Source organism: Liolophura sinensis, chromosome 8 (assembly GCF_032854445.1).
Source record: "Liolophura sinensis isolate JHLJ2023 chromosome 8, CUHK_Ljap_v2, whole genome shotgun sequence".
Taxonomy (NCBI): domain Eukaryota; kingdom Metazoa; phylum Mollusca; class Polyplacophora; order Chitonida; family Chitonidae; genus Liolophura; species Liolophura sinensis.
Genome location: NC_088302.1, coordinates 3,987,577 through 4,015,002, shown reverse-complemented (window position 1 = coordinate 4,015,002; position 27,426 = coordinate 3,987,577). Strand labels below are relative to the sequence as shown.

Below are 27,426 nucleotides of genomic sequence, written 5' to 3'. Positions count from 1 at the left end.
GAAAGAGGAAATAAAGGCCAAATTGACGAGCAGCACTAAACGTTTTTCTTGCTAGTCATTGGTGTAAATTCGTTTTGGCGCAGATTTTTGACGTCACTGTCCGCCATAACTGCACAGCCAGCAGAGTGCGAGAGAAGGGTTTGAAAGTCAAAGTAGGGTCTAGATTTTCTACGGATCGGACGGGAAAATATCATCAATGGACAGCAAAGAATCAAGCTCTAAAATTGGAAGTAGACAATCAGGGGATGGAATGGAAGATTCTAATAGGAACGAACCTAAATTTGTCCAGCCAGTACGTTTGTTTTTCACCTCAAGTCAAGAAAAATGTTACTTTAAATGCGTATACAAATTTACATGTTGGTGGTGGTAGGATTTTTTGTCGGCCTACACTTTATTTGAATTTGATTGTATTTATACGCCGTACTAACTAGACAGCGTCTGGTGAAAGTGGAGATGTTGGAAGTTCTCAGGTAATTAAAAACATTGTTTTGGTTATTTGTCCTCCATTCTTTATTTAGGTCAACAAGTGTCAAGTTCCAGTGACGAAGTCATCTTTATAGGACGATGTATTTTCGAGAATGATGGATCAGACCTTTGTTAGGATATCCTTTGTCTTGGTCTGTGTCATTGTTAGAGGATTACTTTCAAACTTAAAGGGGGTCATAGTGTGTGATCATTGACTAGCATGACTAGTAGTTTGAGAATGATTTGGATACGCCATGATCATGGCTGCTCAACTTCCAGTCATAGTCTGAGAACCCACCGTTCACCGAGATAGTTGGTCCTGGACTGTGTTTGCTCTTTTATATTTGAACTGGCCCTCACATAGTCATTGTTTACTAACATTCACCCCTAGGATGCGTCATAAAATTTTGGAAATGAGTCAATTACTACCCCCTATACCCCCCCCCCACCAGCCTCCCAGTTACTTCTTCAGAATGCTTATAATTGGGTCCTAGACCAGCCATGACTATAAAACAAAGCGAATAGTCATCCAGAGCTACAAGGTGAGGGACAGATTACAAGGTCTCTTACTAGTCACAGGTGCAAGTTGCCATTTACCGCAGCAGAATCGCGGAACGCTGTTTCTGGCGATTTCATCATGAGTCATATGAGTCAATAGAAGTAAAACACTTGACCTTAGGGTTATGAAAAAATTACATGGAGTAACTAAATTTTTACTTTCAGCCTAGTCATGTTTTATAGTTCTGTCTTGACACAGTCATGTCACAGTGTTACATTATTGGTGTTTATATGACACCTGTCCCTCAACAGCAACAGCATCTGCCCAGGATATCAACCAAAACATAAGTTTGGTATTGGGATTGAGGCAAATAGCCAAGCCATCAATCCCAGTCAGTTTTTCTTCTGTCAGGGTGAACCGCCAGAATCCCACGTATGTAATGTGCTGGTAGCTTGAAGGATTTGACAAGACAAACAGTACATTGAGCTTTCCATGAAATCTAGGTCTGGGTGTGGCCATTTCCATTTAGTATGAAATGCCCGATTAAGATTTTGTGCAAAATGGCTTGCAGCAACAGCAACAAAGAGTCATTGCCGTGAAGTGAGTTTTGATGTTCTGCATTGAAATTGCTTGACTTGGCCTTTTGAAATCAGTCCAAGTTGTTGTTGAACTTTAGCCAAATAAACAGTAGACATCTCACTTTTAATACTTTATTTTCTGCCTGTCAAGAGCGATATTTTATTCACCTGTCCTTTCAAAAAAACTGGCTGTTGAGACAGGCAGTCAGGTAAACTTTTTAAGTCCTGGCTCATGCTGACTGCTGGTCGTACGTGGGAAGATCTGCCAGTAACGTGTGGGCTGATCTAGCTCAAAAGTTTGGGCACCCATGCAGAGTGCAGCAAGATGAGAAAAAAATATAGCCACCACATTCTCTACATTCTGTGAAATGCATTCTCAGTAGTTTCAAGCAGTTTCAGAGTACATGTAATACATTGACTATAACACTGACATTTATCTATTCTGTTGGGGATTTTGTTTCAGGCCTGCATTTCTATAAAGAGTTAAGACAAGGGCTACAAAGAGTGTCTTATTCTCCTGTCTGGCAATGTTAAAATCAATTTATTGTATTAGCAAACTGATATAACTTCGTGTAATTCTTGTATATTTTATCAAAAGTTATGTAATAAATGTGTCATAGTAAGCCAAAATGATAATATTTTACTGTTACATGTATTTACAGTTATTGCTTTTTTACCACAGTACTTGGCAATGGCATTGAATCTGCTAGATGCCTGTTTTTCTAGTTCAATCTCTGAATCACTTTCAGTTACATTGCTTACTCTGGATTCCTTCTGCTAACTGCATTTTGATTCAAGTCAGTTGTCATTAAGTTTCATGAGTGATTGTACCACTGTCATATAAGTGAAGTATTCTTGAGTACGACGTGAAACACCAATCAAATGAAATAAGTTTTTATAAGATTGGATTCTGTGTTAGTATTCTGATCTACATGGGGGTAAGTACAGAATGTACGTTTTCCTCGGATTCACTATTGCCGAAGTCTGTCATTTGCAGATTTTTTGCTTTTTTTGCCTTGGTTTGTTGTTTTTTTTTGCATGTTCACCTCACACAGATGAGATGGTTTGTTGTTATCTTAGTTTCTGGACAAAGAGCTGTGACTAATCATACACAATACAAGTAAAGTTCAGCAGTCTGTGTAAAATTTTCCGCATGCTATTCACACCTTCATTCATTCAAGCCCAAAGTTCTATTTTCACAATCGACCTGTCGCCAGACCGCCAAAGGTTACTAAGCATCAGCAGCTAGCGCTCTTAAAGGACTCTCTTATTTCACCCCAAGGTGACAGATATGTGTACATGTAGATATCAAGGCAAAATCCAACTACATTTACACCAAATAGTTCTAATTGACAGTACACATTGTTAGTTTTGAATGAAATGACATCCAATGAAATCTTTTTGGAATGATTACAGTAGATGTTGTGTTGTGGTGACGATCTTATTTGAAGTGAGGTCACAGATTAATGTTATGTGAGTCAGTCTGTTTTGTTTTGTCATCTGGATAGGATCATGCTCACTGGCTGAGATAAATGTCTGTTCATGAGTGATATTTACAGTGATTATCCAAAGGTGTTGATCTGCATCACTTTGATCAAGTGCAACAAACAACCCTAGTACAATAAAAAAACCAGAAGCTTCATTTATTGATATGACAGACTTCTGGTCCTTTCAGAATTAGTCATTGTACATGTATACAGTTAAATGTGATGATGATCTTACTTCAAGCTGCTGTGTATATATGTATATAGATCTGTAGTTTTGATTTTTAGTCATGTTTAACAACATAAGTCTACAAATGTGTGAGTATGGTTTTGCTTGTTTCAGACAAAGACGGCAGTTGAACATAATGAAGAGCTAAAATTAAAAGCAAAATACCCAGGTCTTAAGACAGGGGGAGGTGCAGGGTCTGCTCTTTTACAAAAGAGACTCCATAAAGGAGGAGTAAGTCAATTTGCATACCACTTCAGTTTAAACAGTAGTTTGAAAAAAAATTTTTTTTTTTGAAATGTGTCAACTATTTAATACCCTACCTGGCTTTACAAATTTAAATGTAATTGTTACCTTCAAGTAATTCCAGAACATTAGACTTAATAGTTCTTCTCAAAGTTTTTCACAGGATGTTGAAATTGTCTTAGTTTAATGGTGCACTGTACTGGATTGACGTTTCTTTACTCCTGTCTTTCAGCAAAAGTATTTTGATTCCGGTGACTACAACATGGCTCGTGCAAAGCTGAAGAACCAGAAGAAACCATTGAATTCCTCAGAGAAGCTGCTTTTGCAGGAGTCCATTGGAGACACCATTCCAACCCCAGAAAACCTGCCTGCTGTAAGGAAACCTTCCCTAGTACAGAGTAAACTGGCGACAGGCACGCTGACATAATCAACACAGGGCTCATCTACTAAAACATGAAGGATACAGCTGTGGCACAGATGGAAAGGAACACTTTCATGGGACTCTACTCTTCTCTGCGACTGCATCCTTTTTATATCACAGTGGCCAATTTACGATGTAGACTGCAAAATATAAGTGTATATAATTGTGACTGATACTGTTGTGAGCTACTGAGGTCTGGATTGGAGGGCATCTGTAGGGAAATGTGCTGTAAGTACCTGTGGTAAGGACACACACGATGGATTCCGTGAAACACTGCAGCATTTGATGACAGGACATTTTTGAAGGGGATTGAAAGAATTATTCACGCAAATCTCTTTTTTTTTTTTTCTTATCTTTTTCACTCAGTTAATACACTGTTCATGTAGTATCATTTAACACTAATGTATACAATTTTGCTTTCACTTTATTTAAAGTATATACAAAAATCATTGCTTGGGTGAAACATTTTGCTCCATGTTCAGTAAATTTACTCAGTCATAAATAGTCTGGTTCACTTGACCACCTGTTTATCAGCGCTTCATACTTGTTTGGTTTTCCTGAGGTATATGAGAACGTTTGTTAATTGGTAAAGGGAGATAATTCCTATAGGGTGCAAGCCAAGGGTTGGCATATTGCAGTAATTTGTGTACAGACTTTCTCTTTTATTAGTTGCCACCTTCTAGGCTGCGGTGTTCAGCTTATAGCTGTACTCTGGAGTACCTTGCTTTGAACATTTTGTTGATGATTTCAGATTCAAATTTTTAGGAAAGCTTTATTAATTGAGGCTACAACATTAATTAGGGCTACATGTATGTTGTGAAGCATGTAAATTGTTGACAAACAGTGCTAGAAATGTCTCAAGTTGGTATTATGATATGGCTATTGTTGTGAATTTTTTCCTCAGCAAGATTGAAGCTTCTACTATTTTACAGTTGAACTTTTGACATTATGGCTAGATGTATTCATATATATATATATACGTGCACATTTAAATTGATGGTAATGCATCTCAGAACATAAACATACCAGTGATAATCAGTGTCAGACGTGGCAAAACATTTCCCCCCCCTGACACATGATGGTAAAATGATCAAGTTTCTCTCTGTTCTATAATGTGTTAGGCCAACATAGATACACACTGACTGGATTTTCTGTTTAATAGTTCACTGACAGAAACCAGAAGGAGATTTGTACAGCACATACCACTTGAACTGTCCAGATCATTTCACTTTGAGAACCCTCAGAACAGGCCAGTTGTAAATATTAACATTCTGACTTCTCGTGGTGTAAAAAGGCTTTGGTATATTCCTCAGGGTAATACACCTCGGTCTTTGCAAGACATTTAACAGTAAACACAGTCACAAAGAGTAAGTGTATGTATGTTTGTTAGCACAGGTGTACACACTGACTGACACACTTGTTATATGAATGTAAAGTCAGTGATGTAGGTCTCAGATATATTTCACATGAATTCACAAGAAACAAAGCCTGTTGGCATGTATCTTCCAAACTTCCCTCTTACTGAGATTTATGTATTTTTCCCAGTTTGTCTGACTCGTGTAAAATTGGTGTTTGTTTTTCAGTGTCTTCATAATATGAATAGACATGGTTCATATAAATGGTGTACTGTAGATTTACAGTGTGCCTTGTATTCAGGTCAGTGGTGGTATGTTTTCACAGTGTACACAGTGACAGACTTGTTACTCTAATTTGACATCTCGCGCTAAGCTCTGTTGCTGGTATATGCAGGTCAAATTTTTTGTGCTTCTTGAAATGAAAGCGTGGCCACCTCATCATAACTGAAGGATATTTTGCTACTTAAGCTCAATGGCTTTTCAAAAATTGCATCAGGAAGTCAGAATTATCCGCAAAAAAATTCTAATCTTTGGCAGTATTTAAAATGAGATGACTTGGATCATGTGGAGAAGTAGCTAGTGGATGACATAGCTTGACATCATCAGATGGCTGAAATGATTGTTAGCATTCATGCAGACAGGGAAGGTATAACTTCATAGTCTTCAGCTTAGTTTCCTCCTGCCATAATGCTAGCAGCTTTCGTTTATGTGAAATGCTCTAGAGTGTGGCATAACAAAATGAACCATATCAGTAAATAAGTAAAGTGTTCAGACTAGAAACAGAGAAAGATGAGAAACATGTTGTGTTATATGGATACAAAGTGGACGATAAAAAAAAAGCAGCACAGTCCATTATTGTCTTTATACAAGAGGCACGATTATGCTTTTTTTGGGATCTTGTACAGGGATATGTCGCATACTGCTATCAATCCAGGATGAACCTTGCCCCTTGTGGTTGTGCCTGATCAAACAAGCTTCTGGTACACAGGGAAGCTTTGTTAGGATAAACGATTAGGGATTCATCCAGTACACCTGTAGGAAGCTTCGTTGTGGATAAACCAGCCATGCCAGGCTCAGATGTCAAACTGTAGATGTTTGTATACAGGTGAGACTTCTGGCTGTTGGAAGCTTTGTTAAGATAAACCCTGAATGCTAAACTCGAGTGTCATATTGTGGATGTTTGTACAGAAGTGAGATTTCTGGCTCACCTGTTAGAAACTTTGTTACAAACATTTCCCCTGTGGTAGGCTCAAGGAGGCCATCCGTCCACAGATTTGTTATCGAGTATGATATGAAACAGCGATAAAGTAAATCAAAGCAGGGGTTTCAGTAATTGAAATGAAAACACCTTGACTTAGATCAGACCATACAGTAGGTTAAGAACAGAAATCTATTACATCTTTTTTTCATGTGTGAGTTGGCCAGTCTCGCATTATGAAGGTTGACACTGATAGACTGCATCTCCGATGTAAATACCAGACAACAGAAAAAGTTGTAAATAATTGGTACAGGAATAGAGCTCTCTATTTAAAAGTTGATGTAAAAAAGGTATGAATTGAATTGTTGAGGTGCAAGATTTTTGGATGGAAGAGGACTGTTTGTGAGACAAGGTTGAACGATTAACCCCAAATGATAAGGAATAGTGTGGGTAAAGGGAGGCTACTCTATAGAGTAGAACTTGAAATGCTACCTGAGAGCTAATGCACAGAATTGTCAGCACTGTATATGGGAACGCAGGAGATCACACTGAGTGGGCACGAGTCCTGTCATGTCTCTCTCCAGACCTCTACCCACCCACCATGAGTTGTATGTAAATACCCTTAGTAAGTCTGTTCAAGCCCAAGTGTTAGAGAAATCACTAGGTTTTGTTATCTTTTGTCCAGTTCTCACTATGTTACACCCATGGATGGTTTTTGAAGATTTATCCAGAAAATAGTCTACCTGTGTGTGAAAGATGATAAATGTGTAATCTGTGTTGATGAATAAAAGTACAGCAAACTCATGTCCTATTGTCTTCTGGTGATGAGGTGTGCCACATGTAACTGGTTTAGTGCAATAAGAATTTAATGTGTGTGCACAATCAATGGGATGTGTACCTTAGTGGCAGTCGGTGAGCTGAAGGCTGATGATGCATGGCTTCACCAGCTGATAAGATACTTGTCTTTAAGAGTCAAGAAGTTCAAAGTGTGTGTAGTGCGATTACATGTTCAGAGGTCTTTGCCCATCACTTGCTGTCCACCAACAAATACACAAGGAGCTCACTGCGAGTGAAAGCCTGTGTCAGATGCTGAAATGTTACGTGCTGAAGGCCAGTGGGTTACTCCGGTTTCTTCCTTGCATGAAACTCGCTGCTGTCATGATTGAAATGTTTTTGGAAACCACGATAAAGCTTTTTAAACACAAATCACTAAATTTTTAATCAACTACCTGAAAGGCTGCCTTATCACCTAAGCTAACATGATTAATGATGACCTTTAGTGGGTATCCAGTGAATCAAGGCTGAATAAACCCACTGCTAATTGGCTGTGTAGATCTTGCCCTAATGTAGAAAGTACATTTGTGGATAATTCAGCACTGTGTAGACTTTCAAGGCTACATGTATCTCACACAGCTTCCAGTCTTGATTCCAGCCCTTATTTTGCCAAAGGTTGGTGGTTACCCTGGGTCCTCTGATTTCCTTCATAAATTTGATCATCATCACAGAAGTGATAAATTATTGAGGAAACAGTGAAGGAAATATACATGTAATCAACTCTGCTTACAGAGAATGGAGACTTGTTCCACAAAGGAATTGCAGGAATGTTGTAAGTGGATTGAAACTACCATGGTCACCTATACATGTGTTATGGCAGATAAGTTTAGGAATATCTGAACTGCTTGCATGTCCGTTGACCGTCTGATAGTTAACTTATGGTTACATGTTATAAGTACTCTCAGCTCATGCTGGCTTCCTCTCTGGCCTTGTGTGGGAAGGTCTGGCAACAACCTGCAGATGGTGGTGCGTTTTCCCCATTCTCTGCCCGGTTTCCTCCCACCATAATGCTGGCTGATGTAGTAAAAGTGAAGTCTTGAGTATGGCATAAAACATCAATCAAATAAATGAATCAATAAAAAATGTAGGTACTCCTCTCCACGCACGCATGTACTTTGTTCCTAACAATACAGGTTTCCTGCATCTTGGGTATAATACAGAAAGGAGCTCCTCATTCTAATACAGTGCATACATTCTAATGCCAGGGTACATCACAAATTCTACTTCCAGCTTTCTGGATGGTGTTGACTAAATTGTGTATATTGTTCATCTCAAGTACTGATACCACCTGTCTACCCTAGGACACAGTTACATGATGAAACACCTCCACTCATTCTCACTGGTCATTTATTTACATACACCTGCCACTGATAACAACAGACACAATTCATAATTGATCTGTTTGCTCAACTTGAGGCACATTCATATTGCTATCACAGCTTGGTGCTGACAACAAAATGTAGATTAATTACATGATGTAATATCCTGTGATGTATACACAGACATGTAGGTCACATGGTAATTGTCCACATTCCTCAATACATTAGCCTTGCACTAGTGTGATACACACTACTAGAGATATCAAACTTAGTGGTCAGGAATGAGTTTGGGACAGATATAATGTCCAGTGCCCAAACAATCCATAGACTCGATATGGGTTGATGTCCTGCAGGGATGAACTATTCAGCATGGCTAGATACTAGGAACTGTCTTCTTTCACAGTGCACACTGCGTATAGATAAAGTCCTCTTAGAAGGATAAACTACACTTAGTAAGAAGACATGCTGGTGGAGGGTGCAGACACAGCTGCAGGGATACATTTATACACAAAACTGAGTCACAGAAAACTAGAAAAACTGAGGAACATATGTAGTGCCACATACAGCAAACATGACACATCACTCAGCCACAGTCTACCGACATTCATGATGTCATGAAGGTGTCTTCTTGTGACACATCAGTAATGCTGTCACTATTAAACTGTTTCCTTGCTGAATCACAGCACTGCAGACACCTGACATGGACACCTCACTTGGTCACAGTCTACTCTCACATTCATGATATCATGAAGGTGTCTTCTTGAGACATGTCAGTTTAATGCTGTCACTATTAAACTGTTTCCTTGCTGAATCACAGCACCACAGACGCCAGACATGACACCTCACTCGGTCACAGTTTACCCACATTCATGATATCCTGAAGGTGTCTTCTTGTGACACGTCAGTAATGCTGTCCACTATTAAACTCCTTCCTTGCTGAATCACAGCACCACAGACGCCAGACATGACACCTCACTTGGGTCACAGTCTACCCACATTCATGATATCATGAAGGTGTCTTCTTGTGACACGTCAGTAATGCTGTCACTATTAAACTGTTTCCATGCTGTAATCACAAGCACCACAGATGCCAGACATGACACCTCATTCGGTTACAGTCTATCCACATTCATGATATCATGAAGGTGTCTTCTTGTGACAACATCAGTAATGCTGTCACTGTTAAACTGCTTCCTTGCTGAATCACAGCACCACAGACACCAGACATGACACCTCACTCGCTCACACCTCACCAGACAGCTGGCAGTCTAACAATTTACAGAGCATTTTTCATACACATCTTGGCCTGTACACCCCAGTTAAATAAGTCCAACACCAGGCAATGGTTAATATAGGTTCAACAAGTATATGTAGTAACCATATTATAACATAATTCAACAACGTACTCCATGTTTTTATGTTTCTGACATCTATTTGGCCCATCAGGGTAATATCAGAATGTTAATTAAAGACAGAGATCATTTAGCTCGCTGAATTAATTACACATGCTGAAAAGGTGGTTAAAACTGTTAATTCAGGGTCCACTACATACATAAACCCCTGATTTCATTCAACGGCAAAACCATTCTGTGAGTACATGAACTAAAATTTCACAGATGACTAAGTTTCACACTTTGACTTACCTTAGACGGGGGGTTTGTGGTTTGTTTGCAAGGTAAAATTATATTCTACGAGAAAAAATGTAAGTTTCAGCACTAAAAGCAATATTTTGTGACATTTATTTGCCTATAAAATACACTTTCTTCTGCAAAATTTTATGTCACTTCCCCCAGTTTACAATGTACTTATATTTGAAGACAACAAAATATATGTTGACCATCAGAAAATTAGTGGTTTCACACATAGCCAATTACAAATGTACTGTACAAGAAGAAATGGTGAAATTCACTCCCTTATAGTAAAACTTCATGGAAAGTTCTCCAATATCAACACAGGTGACCAGATTTATTCTAATAATTTATATGGCTATTGAAAAAAATAAAAAAACAAAATAGAAATCAACCAACTAAAACAACAGATGTACTGGATTTTAACCAAAATTTAGCACATATAAATTCTCTGTCCTTTTTGTGAATGCTATAACATTACAGGATAAGTACATTACATGTCATGGTGATTGATGTATCAAATATATTATAAAATGATGATGATGAAGTGAACAGATTAATTCCCTTATTATTCTGTATATTCTTAATATGTACATGAAAACAATTTATGTTAATATTAATATGTAAATGAGTTAATACTGTTGTTCATCACTGATACTTATAAAATGGACATACAAATCCATATACATTTGTGAGCAATTTCAAGGTTAAAATATATAATAAATTAAGATCAAGTGACAATATTCTCAATTACAATAATAATGATCAAGTATAGGAAAATCTGTCATTCCATGCAGGTCTGTCACCACCAACCGAACTTGAAGCACTTTTCTGGCTTCTGGATCTTCTGGAACTGTCTGTATGGCCCTGAATTGGAAGAAAAAAAAACAAGAAAAATGATCAAAGCTGAACTCCAAGTCAATACTATACATTAAATTGTAGAACATATTACAAAATAGTTATCCATGTACTATGTACATGAGCTACTCGCTAGTTCATGTACCCAATGTTGATTGAGTATAAAATATGCGTTGTATGTATCTAAAGGAATCTACATTTAACCATCTTGATTTAATAATTGTGACAAATTTCATCTGAAAATACAATTTGTACTGTAAAATGTTTTTAATAACAAGAGGTGAAGGATCAACATAAATATTTTGAACCAAGATAGAAATTTGAAAATTATGCCAATCGAAACAGTGATACAGTAGTATGTAAGAACATGAATATGTAGTATGTATGTATGCATGTATATGTAATCTGACAGAACTATATGCTCACTAACCTTAATTTTTACACTGTAACTTTTCTTTACATCTTAGCCTTTAGTTTTTATAACATCCTTTCGAGTGAAACATTCAGTAAATACATAAATCCGTTAGGCCCAGCATATGATGATCTTACCGAATGAGCTGATGAAGATGGTGTTTTGCGACTTGTGGCACTCTTAGATTTGCCGCTATTGATACTGCTGGTAGACTGGTGTGGTCGGGACATCCTGGCACTGTAAATGTCATGCTGTTTTGACGCATCAGACTTCTTTATCGGCGGTAGAACGCTGTGCCTTGTATTCATTCCTCTGTGCTTGTCGGATCGGGGAACACGGCGTATTGAGTCTGTACCGCTCTCATCTGACTCCCCCCTTTCCTGCTGTCGTAAGATTTCTTTCAGCTGGCGATTCATGGCATAAGCTTGTTCTAAAAGCATTTCTGTGTCCTCGTCTTCCAAATCAATTTCACCTAACTTCTCCAACACATTTTGACCCTCTTCTGATAGTAGGCCAGCTTCGTCCATGACTGGCGGTGCCTCCGGTTGTTGTTGTTCCAAATCACTAGCGGTGGACTCGCAAGGTTCTTCTTCTTTGTTAGAAGGTTCAATCTGATCACCATGTAACCTATCAGACGGATCTCCTGTAGATCCTATCGACGTCATACTTTTTGTTTTATGCACTCGGAAATGTCTATCACGAAATTAAACTTACTTGGTAACAACATCAGCGTCTATCGTTACAGGTAGCAACATGTTAATGAGAGACACGTTAGACCAAATCCCCTTGCTCAGTGGGGACTTCTTGCGTGTGTAGGGAATGGGGTGAAACAAAATTCAGAGTCAGGTAATGAAACGAAAGGTTTTATTTCCACATGTGGCGTTTGACTTGACCAATTACCTTATGTCAAGCCGTTTTGGTATATATTCTCTATTTATACATATGTGTAATACAACCTCATATATATGTATTTCTCTTGTACATACATGTATGTATTTAGAAAAGCTTCGGTTTTCGTGTAGGCCTACAAATGTTAGACTTTGTACATAGGCCTACATGCACAAAATCTCTTGCGCATATGTAGGCTATATTGCTTTATCGGAGATTTTTTCTTATTTCTAATGAAATTAAATTAAATCAAAGAATAGCTCAAATTATTGCCTTTTCAGTAAATACCAGACTTGTACCTGTATCATTTAATTATAGTGCTATAATGATTGAAATAAATATAGGCCTAAAGTAGGCCAACTGCAAACCTAGTACAGCGATTTTGAACGATAACACGTGACGTTAAATACCAGTAAAATGACGAAACTTGTTTTTCGGTCTTCACTTTCATTTTCATAACCGGTCTTCTGGCATTTTGAAGACCGGTTATGAAAATGAAAGTGAAGACCGAAAAACAATTTTCGTCATGATTACCGGTATTTAGAAGACCGGTTATGAAAATTGAAAGTGAAGACCGAAAAACAAGTTTCGTCATGATTACCGGTATTTAACGTCACGTGTTATCGTTCAAAATCACCTTTTTGAGCAGGGTAAATGTGACGGGGAAATCAGCTACAGTTACATGTTGTTGCATCGCTTTTTGGGGATTTCCATATGACGTCATGCAGGGAAATTCGTCCATAGAGACTTGCGGTTTCCATGTGCTGGGTCGATCCGTTATTCTAATATCCCTGTGGATATTCCCTGATTGCCAAGAGGCCATTATTTCTGTGGTGAGCTGTTTTTTGCACATAGGCCTATATGTACACACTGGCATAGGCCTATATCTTTTACAGTTTATTGGGCTACTGTATTAATCTCCAAGCCTATGCCTACATACTGAATTTTGTATTGCTTTGTGTTAGTTGCCATTGACACGCTGTTTCCTATTTTTACTTTACCGCATTAATCCTCTAATCTTATTGACCAAAGTCCGGTTCCTGGAGCTGTGTTACTTCCTTGTTCGCTTTTGACCATTTGATTGCCTCATTACACTTCCTTGAGCCACATTACACCTGCCACTTTCTATAGCCACCATATAATCCTTCCACAGCACTTTCCACACAAGAGTTCACGTTTCGCGTTTGGAATGTAATTAAAGTCACATCTTGCTGTTTGACCATACAGTGAGCGGGCTTTGGCTGCGTGGACATTGGTTTAGCTGAATGCTTGTTTACTTTCCAAAGAGTGACCTATACTTGACCGTACAGGGCAAGATTGTAAACCCGTGTATTGTCCTCGTCAACCCCCCCCCCCCCCCCCCCCCCACCAACACCACCATAATCTAACCCTGCTCATTCTTCTGTTGTTTATTTGTATTAGGGGACTTACATATAGACACAGGTATACCAGCCACTTATAGGCCTTTTGCTTTTTATGTGTTCTAAAGACGATAACATATCGCTAAGATACTAAAACTTTTTTGTGATTTTTTTTGGAGTGTCCTTGTCCTTTGCACAATTCTGGCATATAAACTAGTACCAAATTTTACTGATCATTTTGGCCAAATTCACAAGAACAGGCCACGTGTGTGATGTGTGCCACGTGTACATATATGGAGCGCTGGTGCCATGTACCCTAAGAAGTCTAAACGTACAAGTGAAGTCTGCTGGCCGCTAACTAAAATAATAAGGTGCTAGTTAAGTCTATCGGCCATCTCTGTACCCAGGTTTAAGGTCTAACAGCTGTGAAATCACTGGACCCAGGTTTAAGGTCTAACAGTTGTGAAATGTGAAATGGCCCCAAACATGTCTGTAGTCCGATCAAAAATAATATTGATCAGTATTACCTGCTAGAAGCCTGTAACAAATGTGCTGAGGTCTACATGAATTTTGTTATACAGTAGTTTATGCTATGTAACTGTGCCTTGAAACAGTTCATCACAGAAATGCCCAGTTATTACCCATGAGCTGAATGTCTTCCACGTTTGTCAGCAACCTGGTCGTGAGATTCCCCTGGGGCTCTACCCAGTTTCCTCCCACCATAATGCTGGCCACCGCCGTAAAGTGAAATATTTTAAATACACCAATCAAATAAATAGATTAATGACTGTATCTTCCCAACTGTTCACGTTGTCTGTTAACACCAGCGAGAAAAACCGTGAGATACCTTAAAAAAAAAAAAACAATACAAAACCATCTGTTCCAAAATAACCAAGCGTTTCAGCGTGCATACTATAGATTCCGCTAAATTATGATGCAATTGCTCAGCAGGAATTAATACCAACCCTAAAAAGTATGTGTTCCGATCAATACTAAGTTCATGTATATTTCACGTCATATTTAAAGTATATTTTCGGAGGAAGCCTGGGTGTATGAAGTAAACCACAAACTTTTGGCAAGTTTGTATTTTGTTTGTATTTGTTGTTTATTCACCAGATAAGAATAATAATAATACATATAAATTAATATAGTAATCACTATGAATGAAACAAGAATATAATATAAATGATCACAAAAAAGTTGGCGAGAGTAAAGCCCCAAGGGACTAGTTCTATCCCAAACGAGAATATAGAGCTATTGGAAAATGAAGCAGATTGTGACATTCTATGTTGAAAAGTATAACCATAAACTGAGTTGAAGATAAAAATGATGTGAACATCAGTTGTTCGGTTGTTAAGTAAGTGAGATTTTATTTTTGATTTAAGTAGCGACTATGAAATAATAGATTTTAGCTGATCGGGTAACTTATTCCATTCCCGAGGACCAGAGACTTTCAAATAATAGTGTGAGAAATCACTTCCAAAGAAAGGCTTAACGAAACTGAGGAGACTAATTCTGGTTCGATAATAGTTGACACTGGATTGTTCTACCAAATATCTTATTTATTCAAAAGATTTACTGGCAAGATTTTAAGCTTAAAAAACAAAGGTTGAGTATGTTCGAGACGATTTGGTAATGTGATGATGCGTATAGCTCGTTTTTGTAAGTTAGTCAATGGTTATAAATGACTTTTATATGTGTTTCCCCATGAAATATTAGTGAATAGGCCTAGTAAAGGATCAAAAGGGTTGCATTATTGACGGACCTACTTATATGGCGCATGATACCCAGATTTCTAGAAACTTTCTTGCAGATGTAGCTAATATGAGAGGCCCATTTAACTTTATCATTAAAAAAGAGACCAAGAAACTTAAATTCAGTGACGTATTCAGTTTCATTTCCCGCAATGGTCAGTTTTAGAAGATCCCTGGGCATGGATTTGGAATTCATAAATTAGGTTTTTTTGTGTGTTAAGAGAGAGAGACAGTCTGCATCGTGGTTATGGCATCATTGACTGCGTCTGCGGAAAAGACCGAACTCGTCGGAAAAGAAAAGCAGATTTGATACATTAGATATATCATTGATATAAATAAGATACAATAAGGGACCGAGAATAGAATCCTGGAGGACGCTAGGAGAAACTGGAGGGGAGGCTGACACGGTATTATTGAGTGAGTGAGTGCTAGCGGTTTAACGTCGTACAATTTTTAAGCCATATGACGACGAAGGAATCCCTAGAGTGCATGTAATATGCCTCCTTGTTGCAGGACGGATTTCCACCGCTCTATTATCTAGTGCTGCTTCACTGAGACGCCTTACTTGAAGGCAAGTAAGACGCCCCGCCCGAGCCATTATATTGATACGGGTCAACCAGTCGTTGCACTATTCCCTTCAGGCTGAACGCCAAGCGAGGAAGTTACAACTTCCTCTTAAGTGTTACTCGACTCAATATTGACCCTGGATCTACCGCTTCAGATGCAGACGCTCTGCCAACTGTGCTATCGGGGACGGTGGTATTATTGAAGCACACTTGCTTGAACTTACCGGACCAATAGCGTCTAAACCAGTCATTAACAGGTTCTATGGAGCCAATATCATTATGTTCACAAAAAAGTATTCCATGGTTGACCGTATCAAAAGCCTTTTTGATAAATCTGTAGGAAACGATGCTGTTTTTTTTAACTTTCACGGGCCTTTAAAAGGTATTATTCAGGCACGAAACCTCTTACAAGGTTCATAATGGCTGAAAGAGGGGTGGACATGTAGCCGGATACTAGTTTTACGAGTGACGTATGCGAATTCTACCTATCCCAGTTGATACACTTGTCTTTAAGGAGTGTACAGTAACGCATATGTCGGCGGAAGTTACTACTGAATAACTGAAAATCGGCTTCGACTGGCGGGGGGGGGGGGGAGGGGTGGTGGTGCTGGATTATGGGGAAGAAAATCTTGAAAACTTGAATCAACAGAGGGAATACTAGTATCTGAATCCAACTTGGAGGCCATTATGCTAAAATACTAATTGAAGTTATTAGCAATGGCCAATTTATCAGTGGTATTCATTTCCATTTATGTTGAAAGAAGACGGTAAGTTGTCACATTTTTTCCGATTTAACATTTCGTTAAGAATCTTCCACGAATGCTTGATATCGTGATTGTATAGGTTGAATTTATATTCCAAGTGTCTTTTCCTGGCTAAGCAGATAGAATTGTTTAACTGACGAACCATCCGACATTAGACGAGCATGCACGTTTTCACCCGTATTTTTCTCAGACGTGGCAATCACTTCGGTGGCCGAACGGTATATATATATATATATATATATATATATATATATATATATATATATATATATATATATATATATATATATATATAGAGAGAGAGAGAGAGAGAGAGAGAGAGAGAGAGAGAGAGAGTGTCATACCTGGTGTGTTCGGCATGATATTGCATTTCCGTGGCGGTAGCACTTAAGGGTATATATACAGACGCCTTGACTCCTCCTCGTCATATGGCTGAACACTTTAAGTACGACAAAAAAGGCCCAAGTGTACATACTTACATGTACTTATATTGCTGATGACTACAGACGAGGAACAATGGTGGCGAGATAACCTCAAGAATTCCATGTCCAAAGCTATAATTGAAGCCACACACGGTCGTATTTCTGTTTAGTATTTGACAAACAAGCATCGCCGGACCACGAACCGCACATTTATCTATATCAGCATGTTCTTTGTTTTCATTCTTTTTTTTTGGTGAAATATAAGTAATGTATACCTTTGGAAAATAAAAAGACCATGGCATGAAATGCGCTTAACCTTTTGATTATAAGATCTGACCTGAATTTGCTAAAACTCAAGTTACAGAACATATTGTCATGATTCTTCCAGTTCATTAAAGGCTTAACAACTTATGTGAGTCACACGGCTTGACAGCCATATTGGATTACGTCACTGAACTATGAACACCTTCCTCTTCACATCCACTGGGCATGGCCTGCTCCAAAATCTTATATGAGAAGTCAAAGACAAGCTTCAGAACATATGATGTACATCATTGACAGGAACTGTGCCTTAAGCTCTTGTGTCCGGTGTAAAGAAAGACCGAGTGAACGCCGTTTCCCGCAGGGTTTAACGCATGGTGAAGCAAATTTCTACTAGCTACTTCAATAATCAACATGGAAGTTTCTTTTGTACATGTAATTATGATTCGCCTTATTAAATAGCAATAGATTTTTTCGACTTCCAAGACTTCTCTCTTTTACGTCAATCTTTCATTTAGTGATGTTTCTAGATACACTACGACTCGTAAATAATAGATTGACTTTTGGATAACAACTCCTGGATTTATTGGCTCGTAAGTAAATAATGTACATGTACCTAAACTCAATACACGACAATTTCTACCAGACTATCGAACCAAAAAACGGAAAGCGCAGTGAAATCAGGAAGTGACTGAATGCGGGAAAAGCTGCGCCTATTTACAGTACGATTCCCGCTGCGATTTTAGAGGAGACGGTTGCACTTATTTATATTAGAAGTGATCCTCTGCGGGTGCCATAGTGGGAACTGTTGCTGGAATCGCTGCGATTATCGTACTCGGTGGACACGGCCCTTTACTGTGCATCCCTGGATACATAGGTACGAGATGTGAATTAGTGTTAAATATAATAAACAATTTCTGTGTTTAGCGGTGAGTGGCACTAGGGATACGAACTGCACAGATATCACGGAGGCTACGTTCTCGTCCTGAGCCTTCATAAATGGCCACATGGCAAGGATAAGCTGACGGCCGAATTTCACTGTTTCTGAATGGAGTGATGTCACAACATTTAATAGTAATTAAAAGACAAGCACCTTATAACCACTTACTCACACCAATCATCAATCTTAATTGTGATTCAGATTAGATTAGAAGGGCGTGTCACGGACGTCCAACACCCAAGATTTCTTCGCCACTCTTACTCAAATAGGCTACCATAGTAAAAAGACTACGCTGTGCATGACATAAGCTTATTCTCTGTTTAGTTATGCATGAAATAGTTGAGCATTTTGTTACATGCACTCCGATTTCCTTATAAGGAAGAGAAGAATAACAATTCTCGGAACAGCCCAAACCATGCACGGTAGGCATATGTGGTCATTTATGTTTTATGCTTTCGGTCCATAGGGTTTAAAACTGGAAACCAAGGCTGCTGTCGCAGGCACTATAGTGTGTCCATGTAAAGTAACATATAACAGATTGTAGATTAATCATTTCATGTTTAAACGCTTAAAAGGCAACAGAAGATATTGTGTTGGAATTTATTTATTTATTTGACTGGTGTTTTACGCCGTACTTAAGAATGTTTCAATTATACGACGGCGGCCAGCATTGTGGTGGGAGGAAACCGGACAGAGCCCGGGGGAAACCTATCACCATTGGCTGGCTGCTGACACACCTTCCCACGTACGGCCGGAGAGGTGTGTTGGAATAATACGACTTTCTATTCTCCTGTGAATACGATTATATACAAAAACTGTTAACTTAAAGAAATAATTCGCGCCAGGCCCAATCTTTCTCATTCACTAAACAGTATATTGATGATCTGCTGGCTTTAGACACTCCATATATAGCAAAGACTGTGAAAGATATTTACCCACCTTCAGTGGATTTAAAGGAAACCACAGACTCTCTAGATGGTACATCTTATCTGGATCTATATTTGTACAAAGACCCAAAAGGTTTTCTGTCTCGCAGACTTTATGACAAGGGGTGTAGTTTCAATTTTGACATTGTAAATTGTCCTTATTTGGACAGTAATATACCCTAGGATACCGCATGTGGCGTGTACTTATCTCGCATTGTAGCATTTTATTGGATCCTGTGTGTTGTGGGGCGATTTCAATCAACGTCAAACGTTATTTTTTCGAAAACTAGTGTGTCAGGGTTATTCCATCAATACACCCACTTTAAGTTTTTAAAGTTTTACAATGAGTATAATTCTTTTGTAAGTAAAAATGTTTACAAGTATATACATCTGTATATACTGACGACTCGTATGTTGTATGTAGGTATAATATCTACATGTGTATAAACGCTGAGGTCATTTTGACTTTGTGGTCTGTACGGAGTAGCGCGGAGATTGCCGAGGAGTAGCGTATAGCAAACTAACTCTGCCATCAAGAGTCTCCATAGTGGAAACGTGGAGATATTTGAAACATCTGCTATTTTTTTTTTTGGCGGTAGTTCAATCATACCGTAGATGGAGACTATTATGCCTGGAAGCCATCAATCACCAAAACCAGACGCAATCAGTTGTATGTCAACAGTGACCCGGAAATCGAGAATTAATGAGCGCTTAATAGCTCGTGTTGATGATTTGTGCAAGAAACCAGCCAATTTCCTCCCGTTGTCGAGATAATTACAATCAGGTCCGTGGGCGTAGATTAGCTGTCCTCGGGATTGTCATCAAGGGTTTGATCGGCATGATTTCCATATTCTGCGTGTTTCGTTGTCTAACAAGATTTATGGAGGCGTGCCGGGGGGTTCCATGCACTGCTTAACCTTGGGATTTCTTTTTGGCACCAAACATTCCATCCACCTCTGGCATTCTACACCCCTTTCTTGCAGCTACTTACGTCTGACGTGTATTTTACGTCTGATACAAATACACCTCGTTGAAGTGGGTTCATGATATAGAAAGGCATGAGTGCTACTCATTAAACTAACCAGTCGCTCCACAAGGAATCTAAAAAAGGACTTCGGTGCTTTGAATATCCTTTATGCTCCTACAACACCAAAGTCTTCAGTGGAAACCCTAACGGGTCACTCCAAGATGATTTGTTGAAATACTTTGATGCATTACATGAACTCAAAAGAAAGTTATTTGTTTTTGACAAAGTGTTTTGCTTAGCCATTTTTAAGACCCAAGAAGAAAGTTGAGAAGCTGCCGTGTAGTTTAATATGTTACAGATCGCATCATGTGCCCCATATTAAGACATAAAAACAAAAGCGTTTCATGTACCCTTTAAGTAAAGACGCAGGTAAACACCTACACGAAGGAATCATTCTCCACTCGTCGCTGAAAACAGCCAGACCCTTCTCGCGAAACCCACGAAAAACTATCTTCAAACATGGGAAACATCAAGAAATCTTAACGAATATTCTTAACGAAACCTTTTAGCTTGTATATTAATCTACATCCGCTTGTGCAAGTGTTCATCTCTTTCTAAGAAAAGCAGGCGCAAGTCTGTAGGGTCCAGTGATGCGACCCGTGGAAAATCCTTCTCATAAAAACAGCTTTACTGCTAACACCCGTTCCATGAACTAAAATTTTGTCATTCAGAAGTCAGGCGTAGTTTTCGATAATGAGAATCTCACTTTCACCAATTTACATTGTTACCTCAATGGTAGTAGCCGCTGTGAGAAGATATACATAGACTATTTCAGGACAAACAAGACCAGTAACCACGTGATGACAATTTTTATTAGCTGTTGATGATAATACTTTCACTCCATATGATTAGCTGGAACGGTGATGACTCATTAGAACAATTTCTTAATGATACAGTTGTGTTTTGGTGATATTGGAATAGAATGATTTGAGACAATGCGTAAAACCCTCGATAGAACCAAATAATATCCAACAATAGAACCCAATAAAACTCAAGAACAGAAGCAAATAATTTGCAATCAGTTTCTGTGGACTGTCACCCGCAATATTTAGATAAACGCTATCTATACTTTATCACAGTTTGTAATTTAGTAGACAAGCAAACGTTCCATTAGAATGATAGTATGGACGATCAGGAGATGACCCTTTTTTGTGTAATAGAAGGGACGAAACGAACAGGGTGACCTTGATAGACACATTTCCAAAGATCAAGCACACAAACGACGATGTAGACGACCGGAAAAATTCAGTTGATAGAGCACAAATTTCTTGAAAGAGGTAGCGAGAAAATTGCAGTTGCTTAAATCGCGCCTTGCAACCAGCAACTGGCTTTTCTGAGGCGAAAATGGTGAGGTTAGCGGAATTCGTCGCTACCAAAGATACAGTCTAAGAAGAATGCCCCATCAGTCCAGTCTCCCTCGCCACACCCATAGCTGAGCAGAAGAGAGCCATCTTCGATTTCCACCTTAGAAGGAGATGTAAGCATCACATAGATCCGCCCCTCCGGAGGCTCATCTATCGTTAGAGTTGCAGCTTCACCATTCCATTCAGATTCATAATCATAGCTTGTCTTGGTCGGCCAAGTATTGTTGCTGGCTAGAATCTTGATCGGCCCCATCTTGCTGTTAGCTATGACCGTCATGTTGAGAGCCCAGTAAGGAGAATTGATGGCGTAGACAGGCCTCTTCGTCTCTGTGATGATGAACCCTTTCTGATCGTAATTTCTCCGGAGAGTGAGGGCATGTTGGGATACGTCACAGCCGTTTATACCCACTGTGTGAAGCGCCTGTTCAATGCCCAGGGGATCAAGCCCAAGGTCGTAGGCGGCTTTCATCAAGTCGCATCCTGCTTCCTCATACGTGCTAAAGTGATACCAGTACAACCTGTTGGCTAGCAGAAAGATACTATAGGCATCCCTCACGTCCATGTCTAGTCCATGAACGATCTCATAGAAAGCTTTGTTCATGACGCCGCTGCCGAAGTGAACGTTTATGCCGTCCGTGTAGTTGTCCACGTGGTCGATGGACAACCCGTCAAGATGAGGATCGTCAAAGTAGCGGAAGGCATACACCTTCCTCATGATTTCTTTTCCCACATACCAGTCGTTACCGTAGAGATAAGCCTCTGCCACTTCTCCAGTGATGTCTGAAAAGGACTCGTCAATGGAGCCGGGTTGATCAAAGTAATACAGACCGGCATGTCGTTCTGTGAAGCCATGGGCCAGCTCGTGAGCCATTACATCCATGGCAGTCAGGGCGTAGAATCTTTCGTTACCATCTCCGAATGAACAGTTTTCCCCGTTCCAGAAAGCAGATTCCAGGCTCTCGCCGTAGTGAACACGTAGAGTGATCGGAAGTTTCAGGGGTTCTATATTGAACCAATCCTTAAACATGTTGTAGACACCATTGCCGTTATAGAAAGCATCCAGGGCCGCGGAATAGCTGCCATCGTAAGAGTCATTGTAGCCCTTATCGCAAGGAAAGCTGATTGTCTCAGTAATTTCATCGTCCTGGGTGAAATTCATGTTGATAACCTTCACGTAGTCATTTTCCAGGTAGCAGGTATTCCCAATTTGCTTAGCTTTAAGCTGTCTGTGATTCTTTCCGTACCTGACTTTACCTGATTTGACATTACCTCCAACTCCTTCCACTAGTCTTTCCTTCGTCTCCAGTGAATCCCAAGCATGGACTGTTTCACCAGTATTTCCATCGATCAAGCAAGTGGGTCTTGCAAGAATGTCCTTATTTTCTAAAAGAAATTGAACGAAATACGCAAGTCTCGCAACGTTAAACTTATCTGTGTTGATTTTTAGGTCGGCCGTGTAAGTAGGTATCCGTTCTCGATGCTGCAAAACCTTCATCTGCTTCATGCACAGAAAGAACGCTTCCGCCTTCGTGACTAAGGGTTTCAGCGTTGGCAAATCTTCTTCGATGCCTTCAATGAAAGTTCCTTGAGCATCTCCGGTGTATCGACCAGCAGAATCAGTCTCAACAGCTAGAGAAGCATCTATCACTTCCAGTCCTTTGTAGTTCTCCTTAAACTTCCAAAGGATAGACCCTTGTGCTGTTTTTGAACTGTCAACTGGATGGAATTCCTCATGGGATTTGGCTTGCATCAAGTCTCGTACGTTTCTGAGATGAAGATCCGTGTCACGTTTCAAACGATGTGGATCTTTTTTGAAGGCTTCTTCCACGGATCGTTTCGCCCTGGAATGGGCAGATACCCTGCGAGCGCCATCAGCACAACCGGTAATAACCAGCCCCACTGCCAATAGCAAAAATAGAGATGACTAAACTTATATACAAGTAACGTTCTAAAACCTTATTTATGCTACACCGAATGCAGTAATTGTTTTTCTGAAAAATGACCATAGCCAAGCTGAAAACAATTCGTAACAGTGACCCGACTTACGCAACGAGACATTTATGTGTGAACAAACATGCTAAAAGCGTGTTTAACGTCCCGGTGTTCCCTTCGTGATAAATGTCCTCTGACACATCAGTATTCTACTCGCGATTAACAATAGTTGGAATATTTTTTAAAAAAAGACTTTCAAACTTTGCGTTTTTGCAGAATAGTCTTCAGGTCATTTTCTTTCATGCTTTTTGTTTTTATAAGAAAACTTACCAAAAATGGGAAAGATGAGCTGCATTATCGGATTGTTATGATCCCGTGGTATTTACCGATTCCGCTGTTTACACCTTGAAAACAGAGAAGGGGTGTCGGGTGGTCTGTGTTGATCTGATATAACCACTGCCTGCTGATAAGGCCACCGCAACCTTATATACGGAGGGTCATTATGAAATTGTTTCTGGCAGAATTAATCAGCGACTTTGTCTGCCAGGGCTTATCAGTTCCAATTACTAAAGCATCAACCTTCTACCTCTGGAGTTTTCCACGGCACTCAGCTCCGTCATTAGGCTCTGATTAATGGCACAGGGGTTCACGGCACAGAGTCAGTCTCAACAATCCATTAAGTTGTTGACTGAGATCCGCGCTCGAGCGTTGGTGTTGGACAAGTAATGCTGACTGCCTTACAATGACATTTCGCACTAGGTTTGGTCACATCGTTTTACCGAGAATTCTAACCGCAAATGCTTTCTAATCTGAAATTAAGAGGAACACCTGCAATGTTATTTATACAACCATTACACAAATTATGCATTATAGGCGATTTGTAATTGTCTAAAACCTAGGAAAGATTTTCAATGATGTGACTACATGAAAAGCTAGCGACATTTAAGGGTAACTGCTACAACGTGTTAACACATCTATTTAGGAATGAGAACGACTTTTGCAATGCGATCTCTAACAAGCAGTAGTTTCAGTTTTCAATGGGTGGAAGAATTTATTCACATGTCTGTTTGAGTAAATTTGAGATACACATTTACTTTAGGTCTGTTTACTTATTTGGTTGATGGTTATTGAAATTTTTTCAGTTATTATACGAAGGTGATCTGGTAGTCTTCTACGAAGGTTAGGCAGTAATTCCCTGCCGATGACCGGGATTGAACCCGCACTTAGAGTGAAAAGCAAGCTCTCTCTAAGCACTCGATCAGCCAAGGTCCGCTTCACGAAAACTTTTTCTAGCTTAATATCTATAAATGTGACTTGAAGTCAAGTAATTCTGTGAAAAGGTGTAAATAACAAATCTTAGTATCTAAGTTCTGTGCGGAGACGTTTAAGCGTTAAGCGTTATGAACCGAGGTCACAGCGCTTTACATAATTATCTGTCAGATAAACCGCGCCGCTGACAGTATTACATGAAAATTGACAAGGCTGAGTGGCCGCAGCCAAATACTGATGGGACGTAATCCAGTAATTATGCTTCTATGTGCAATATTCCGCTGCCTTATTTACACCCGGCTCATCGACAACAACACATTGGCATCCCATGCTATGTACACAATTACGACGGCTCAAACCTCATCTACTCATAACTCTAATCAAGTCCCTATACACAGACAATTACTCCGTCATTATCATTAGACGTTTACCTTGTCACAAACTGAATGGCTTGTACACAAGCCAGATACAGATCTTTCACGGGCATACACAGCAACCATATATGACCAAACACATGTTATATAACATTGAACGAAACCATGTCCATTCACTAATTCCACGCATACTCCATGTTACATATCAGTTACACATACTGAAATGTGCAGATTGAAACGAATGGACTTGCAATCATGAAAAATTCAGGTGTGTAAAATACATAAAATCTGGACGACTCTTGCCGAGTAGCTCAGTTGAGTCTCAATTATATAACAGTATATGCATGTCCAAAAGTTTTTCAGGCAAGCAGGTCTATAACTGATGCGAGGGGCGCTCTGCCGTTTCCCCGTAGGTCTACGATGGATCCATCAAAATAAGAATATTTACCTTTCCATTCATACAGGCTGGATAATTGACAGCTGAGGAGTTAAATTAAAATGCAATCCAGATTACGTGCGAAGAAAAATGCAAAAAAAAACATAATAATAAAATTGGCATAAAGTTATGGTTTTCGCACCAAATACTAGTGAAAATGCCACGGCATGAAAGCAGATGAACACATTGTGTTCTAGCCCTGAGTTTCCCAGCTGAAGTCCGGAGTCAGTTCTCACCGTGACGCTATACTCAATCACCAGCTTGAATAGTCACCCGTCTGAGCACGTGGATTTGTGAACAGGCGGTTTAAGTCCTCAGTGCATGTTTGTGGGAGCCAGTCATTTCCTTTCACGGACTCTCAGGTCAACGTGGGACATTTATAGGCCTACACAGACACAAAACTTTTATTAAAACATATTTGGAACACTTACTTCTTTCATATTCAAGGGTCACGAGGTCATGGGAATGAGAAAAAAAATCGACGAGACTTGCATATCTCAAATACTCGACACCCTCCTTCAAATCAACAGACCGATTCCATACCGTTATTCTGAAGTCTTGGAAAATGAATAATGATTATTGGTGAGATAACAGCTTATATTTGTCAGCAAATCTACGAAAGAGCTGGCCTGAAGGAGACACATGAATGCAAATCTTCAGCCCAATATACAGAGTAGGGAGGCTACTTAAACATTTACCTTAAACATGTATCCTAATATAGAAAAGAGACGTGAAGCCTAAAATTTTGTAATTTACAGTGACTGTTATGCACAGAGAGCTTAGTTATGGTATTTTTAAAAAGCACTACACGTACTGAGACCAGGTTATGCATACATTTAAAGCATTTACCTTAACACTGATTCCAATACACAATACTCAACAAAGAAACACACCCATCGTGTTACATATGCTTTACATGCATGCAAAATCTGAGCTCAATACAAGTAGATACCACCGCTAAAACCTACCTTCACATTCATTCCAGTATACAAAGGATAAGTCGCGAATTTTGTCACTTACGGTTACCGTAATTAATTTGCAAATAGGCCATCAACTATGCAACATCCCCTTCGTACATTATGCTTCACATGTATGTAGAACCGCTCTATAGATGCAGCGCTTTTCTGTATACCACAATTAACACTCCCCCTTAACATAAGCGCTTAGTTGTTATTAGCTATCGTCACGAACAATCGGCGATAAGATATAAGCCACAACTATACTTTGTACAGGAGAAAATCATTTTTGTGGTAATGGGATGTTTTCTTTTCAGTCTAGTTGTTTGCCTATTGCGTGAATTGATACCCAGTGATAGTCCACGGCAATGACCAAAAGAAACATGGATGGGAATATGTCATTTTGTCCTTCGATCAGTTTGTTAGATCACATGTATAAGACTTCTGTTACAACAGGGACATGGGAATAGGACCTGTGTTTTCTGTCATCTTATTCTTAAAACAAGATGATAATTCACATGTATGTTTTTACCAATATATGTGTATCTCAAATTTACTCTATGTATGTTTGTAGTATTACTTCGTACTTAATAATTATTCATATGACGACGGGGAGTCAATAGGTGTGCGCACATAGACTATGTCTTCTTGAGGCAGGGCGAT

The 27,426-nt window shown here is 39.3% G+C and overlaps 3 protein-coding genes across 3 annotated transcripts; 1 reads left to right on the top strand and 2 right to left on the bottom strand.

The window, feature by feature from the left end:
- Positions 1 to 110: 110 nt before the first annotated feature.
- LOC135472167 (cAMP-regulated phosphoprotein 19-A-like) lies at positions 111 to 5,825 on the top strand. The gene is made up of 3 exons (XM_064751534.1): positions 111 to 292; positions 3,370 to 3,486; positions 3,731 to 5,825. Exons 1-3 carry the CDS (start codon positions 197 to 199, stop codon positions 3,923 to 3,925), a joined length of 408 nt encoding a protein of 135 aa, XP_064607604.1. The 5' UTR covers positions 111 to 196; the 3' UTR covers positions 3,926 to 5,825.
- Positions 5,826 to 9,730: 3,905 nt separating this feature from the next.
- On the bottom strand, positions 9,731 to 12,305 carry LOC135473090 (uncharacterized). Its single transcript, XM_064752900.1, has 2 exons — positions 11,661 to 12,305; positions 9,731 to 11,120 (listed from the first exon to the last, which is right to left on the bottom strand). Exons 1-2 carry the CDS (start codon positions 12,186 to 12,188, stop codon positions 11,019 to 11,021), a joined length of 630 nt encoding a protein of 209 aa, XP_064608970.1. The 5' UTR covers positions 12,189 to 12,305; the 3' UTR covers positions 9,731 to 11,018.
- A 9,251-nt stretch (positions 12,306 to 21,556) lies between these two features.
- Positions 21,557 to 24,302, bottom strand: LOC135472858 (neutral protease-like). The gene is made up of 2 exons (XM_064752562.1): positions 24,059 to 24,302; positions 21,557 to 23,695 (listed from the first exon to the last, which is right to left on the bottom strand). Exons 1-2 carry the CDS (start codon positions 24,081 to 24,083, stop codon positions 21,786 to 21,788), a joined length of 1,935 nt encoding a protein of 644 aa, XP_064608632.1. The 5' UTR covers positions 24,084 to 24,302; the 3' UTR covers positions 21,557 to 21,785.
- Between the last annotated feature and the right edge of the window lie 3,124 nt (positions 24,303 to 27,426).

What these genes read in the sequence shown, in the direction of transcription:
- LOC135472858 (XM_064752562.1), bottom strand. Translation starts at nt 24,083, where the DNA reads ATGCAGCTCATCTTTCCCATTTTTG. An exon ending in GCTCATCTTTCCCATTTTTG is followed by an intron (nt 23,696 to 24,058) that starts GTAAGTTTTCTT and finishes TGCTATTGGCAG; the next exon opens with TGGGGCTGGTTATTACCGGT.
- LOC135473090 (XM_064752900.1), bottom strand. Translation starts at nt 12,188, where the DNA reads ATGACGTCGATAGGATCTACAGGAGATCCGTCTGATAGGTTACATGGT. An exon ending in CATCTTCATCAGCTCATTCG is followed by an intron (nt 11,121 to 11,660) that starts GTAAGATCATCA and finishes CTTCCAATTCAG; the next exon opens with GGCCATACAGACAGTTCCAG.
- LOC135472167 (XM_064751534.1), top strand. Translation starts at nt 197, where the DNA reads ATGGACAGCAAAGAATCAAGCTCTAAAATTGGAAGTAGACAATCAGGG. An exon ending in AACCTAAATTTGTCCAGCCA is followed by an intron (nt 293 to 3,369) that starts GTACGTTTGTTT and finishes TGCTTGTTTCAG; the next exon opens with ACAAAGACGGCAGTTGAACA. An exon ending in AGAGACTCCATAAAGGAGGA is followed by an intron (nt 3,487 to 3,730) that starts GTAAGTCAATTT and finishes CCTGTCTTTCAG; the next exon opens with CAAAAGTATTTTGATTCCGG.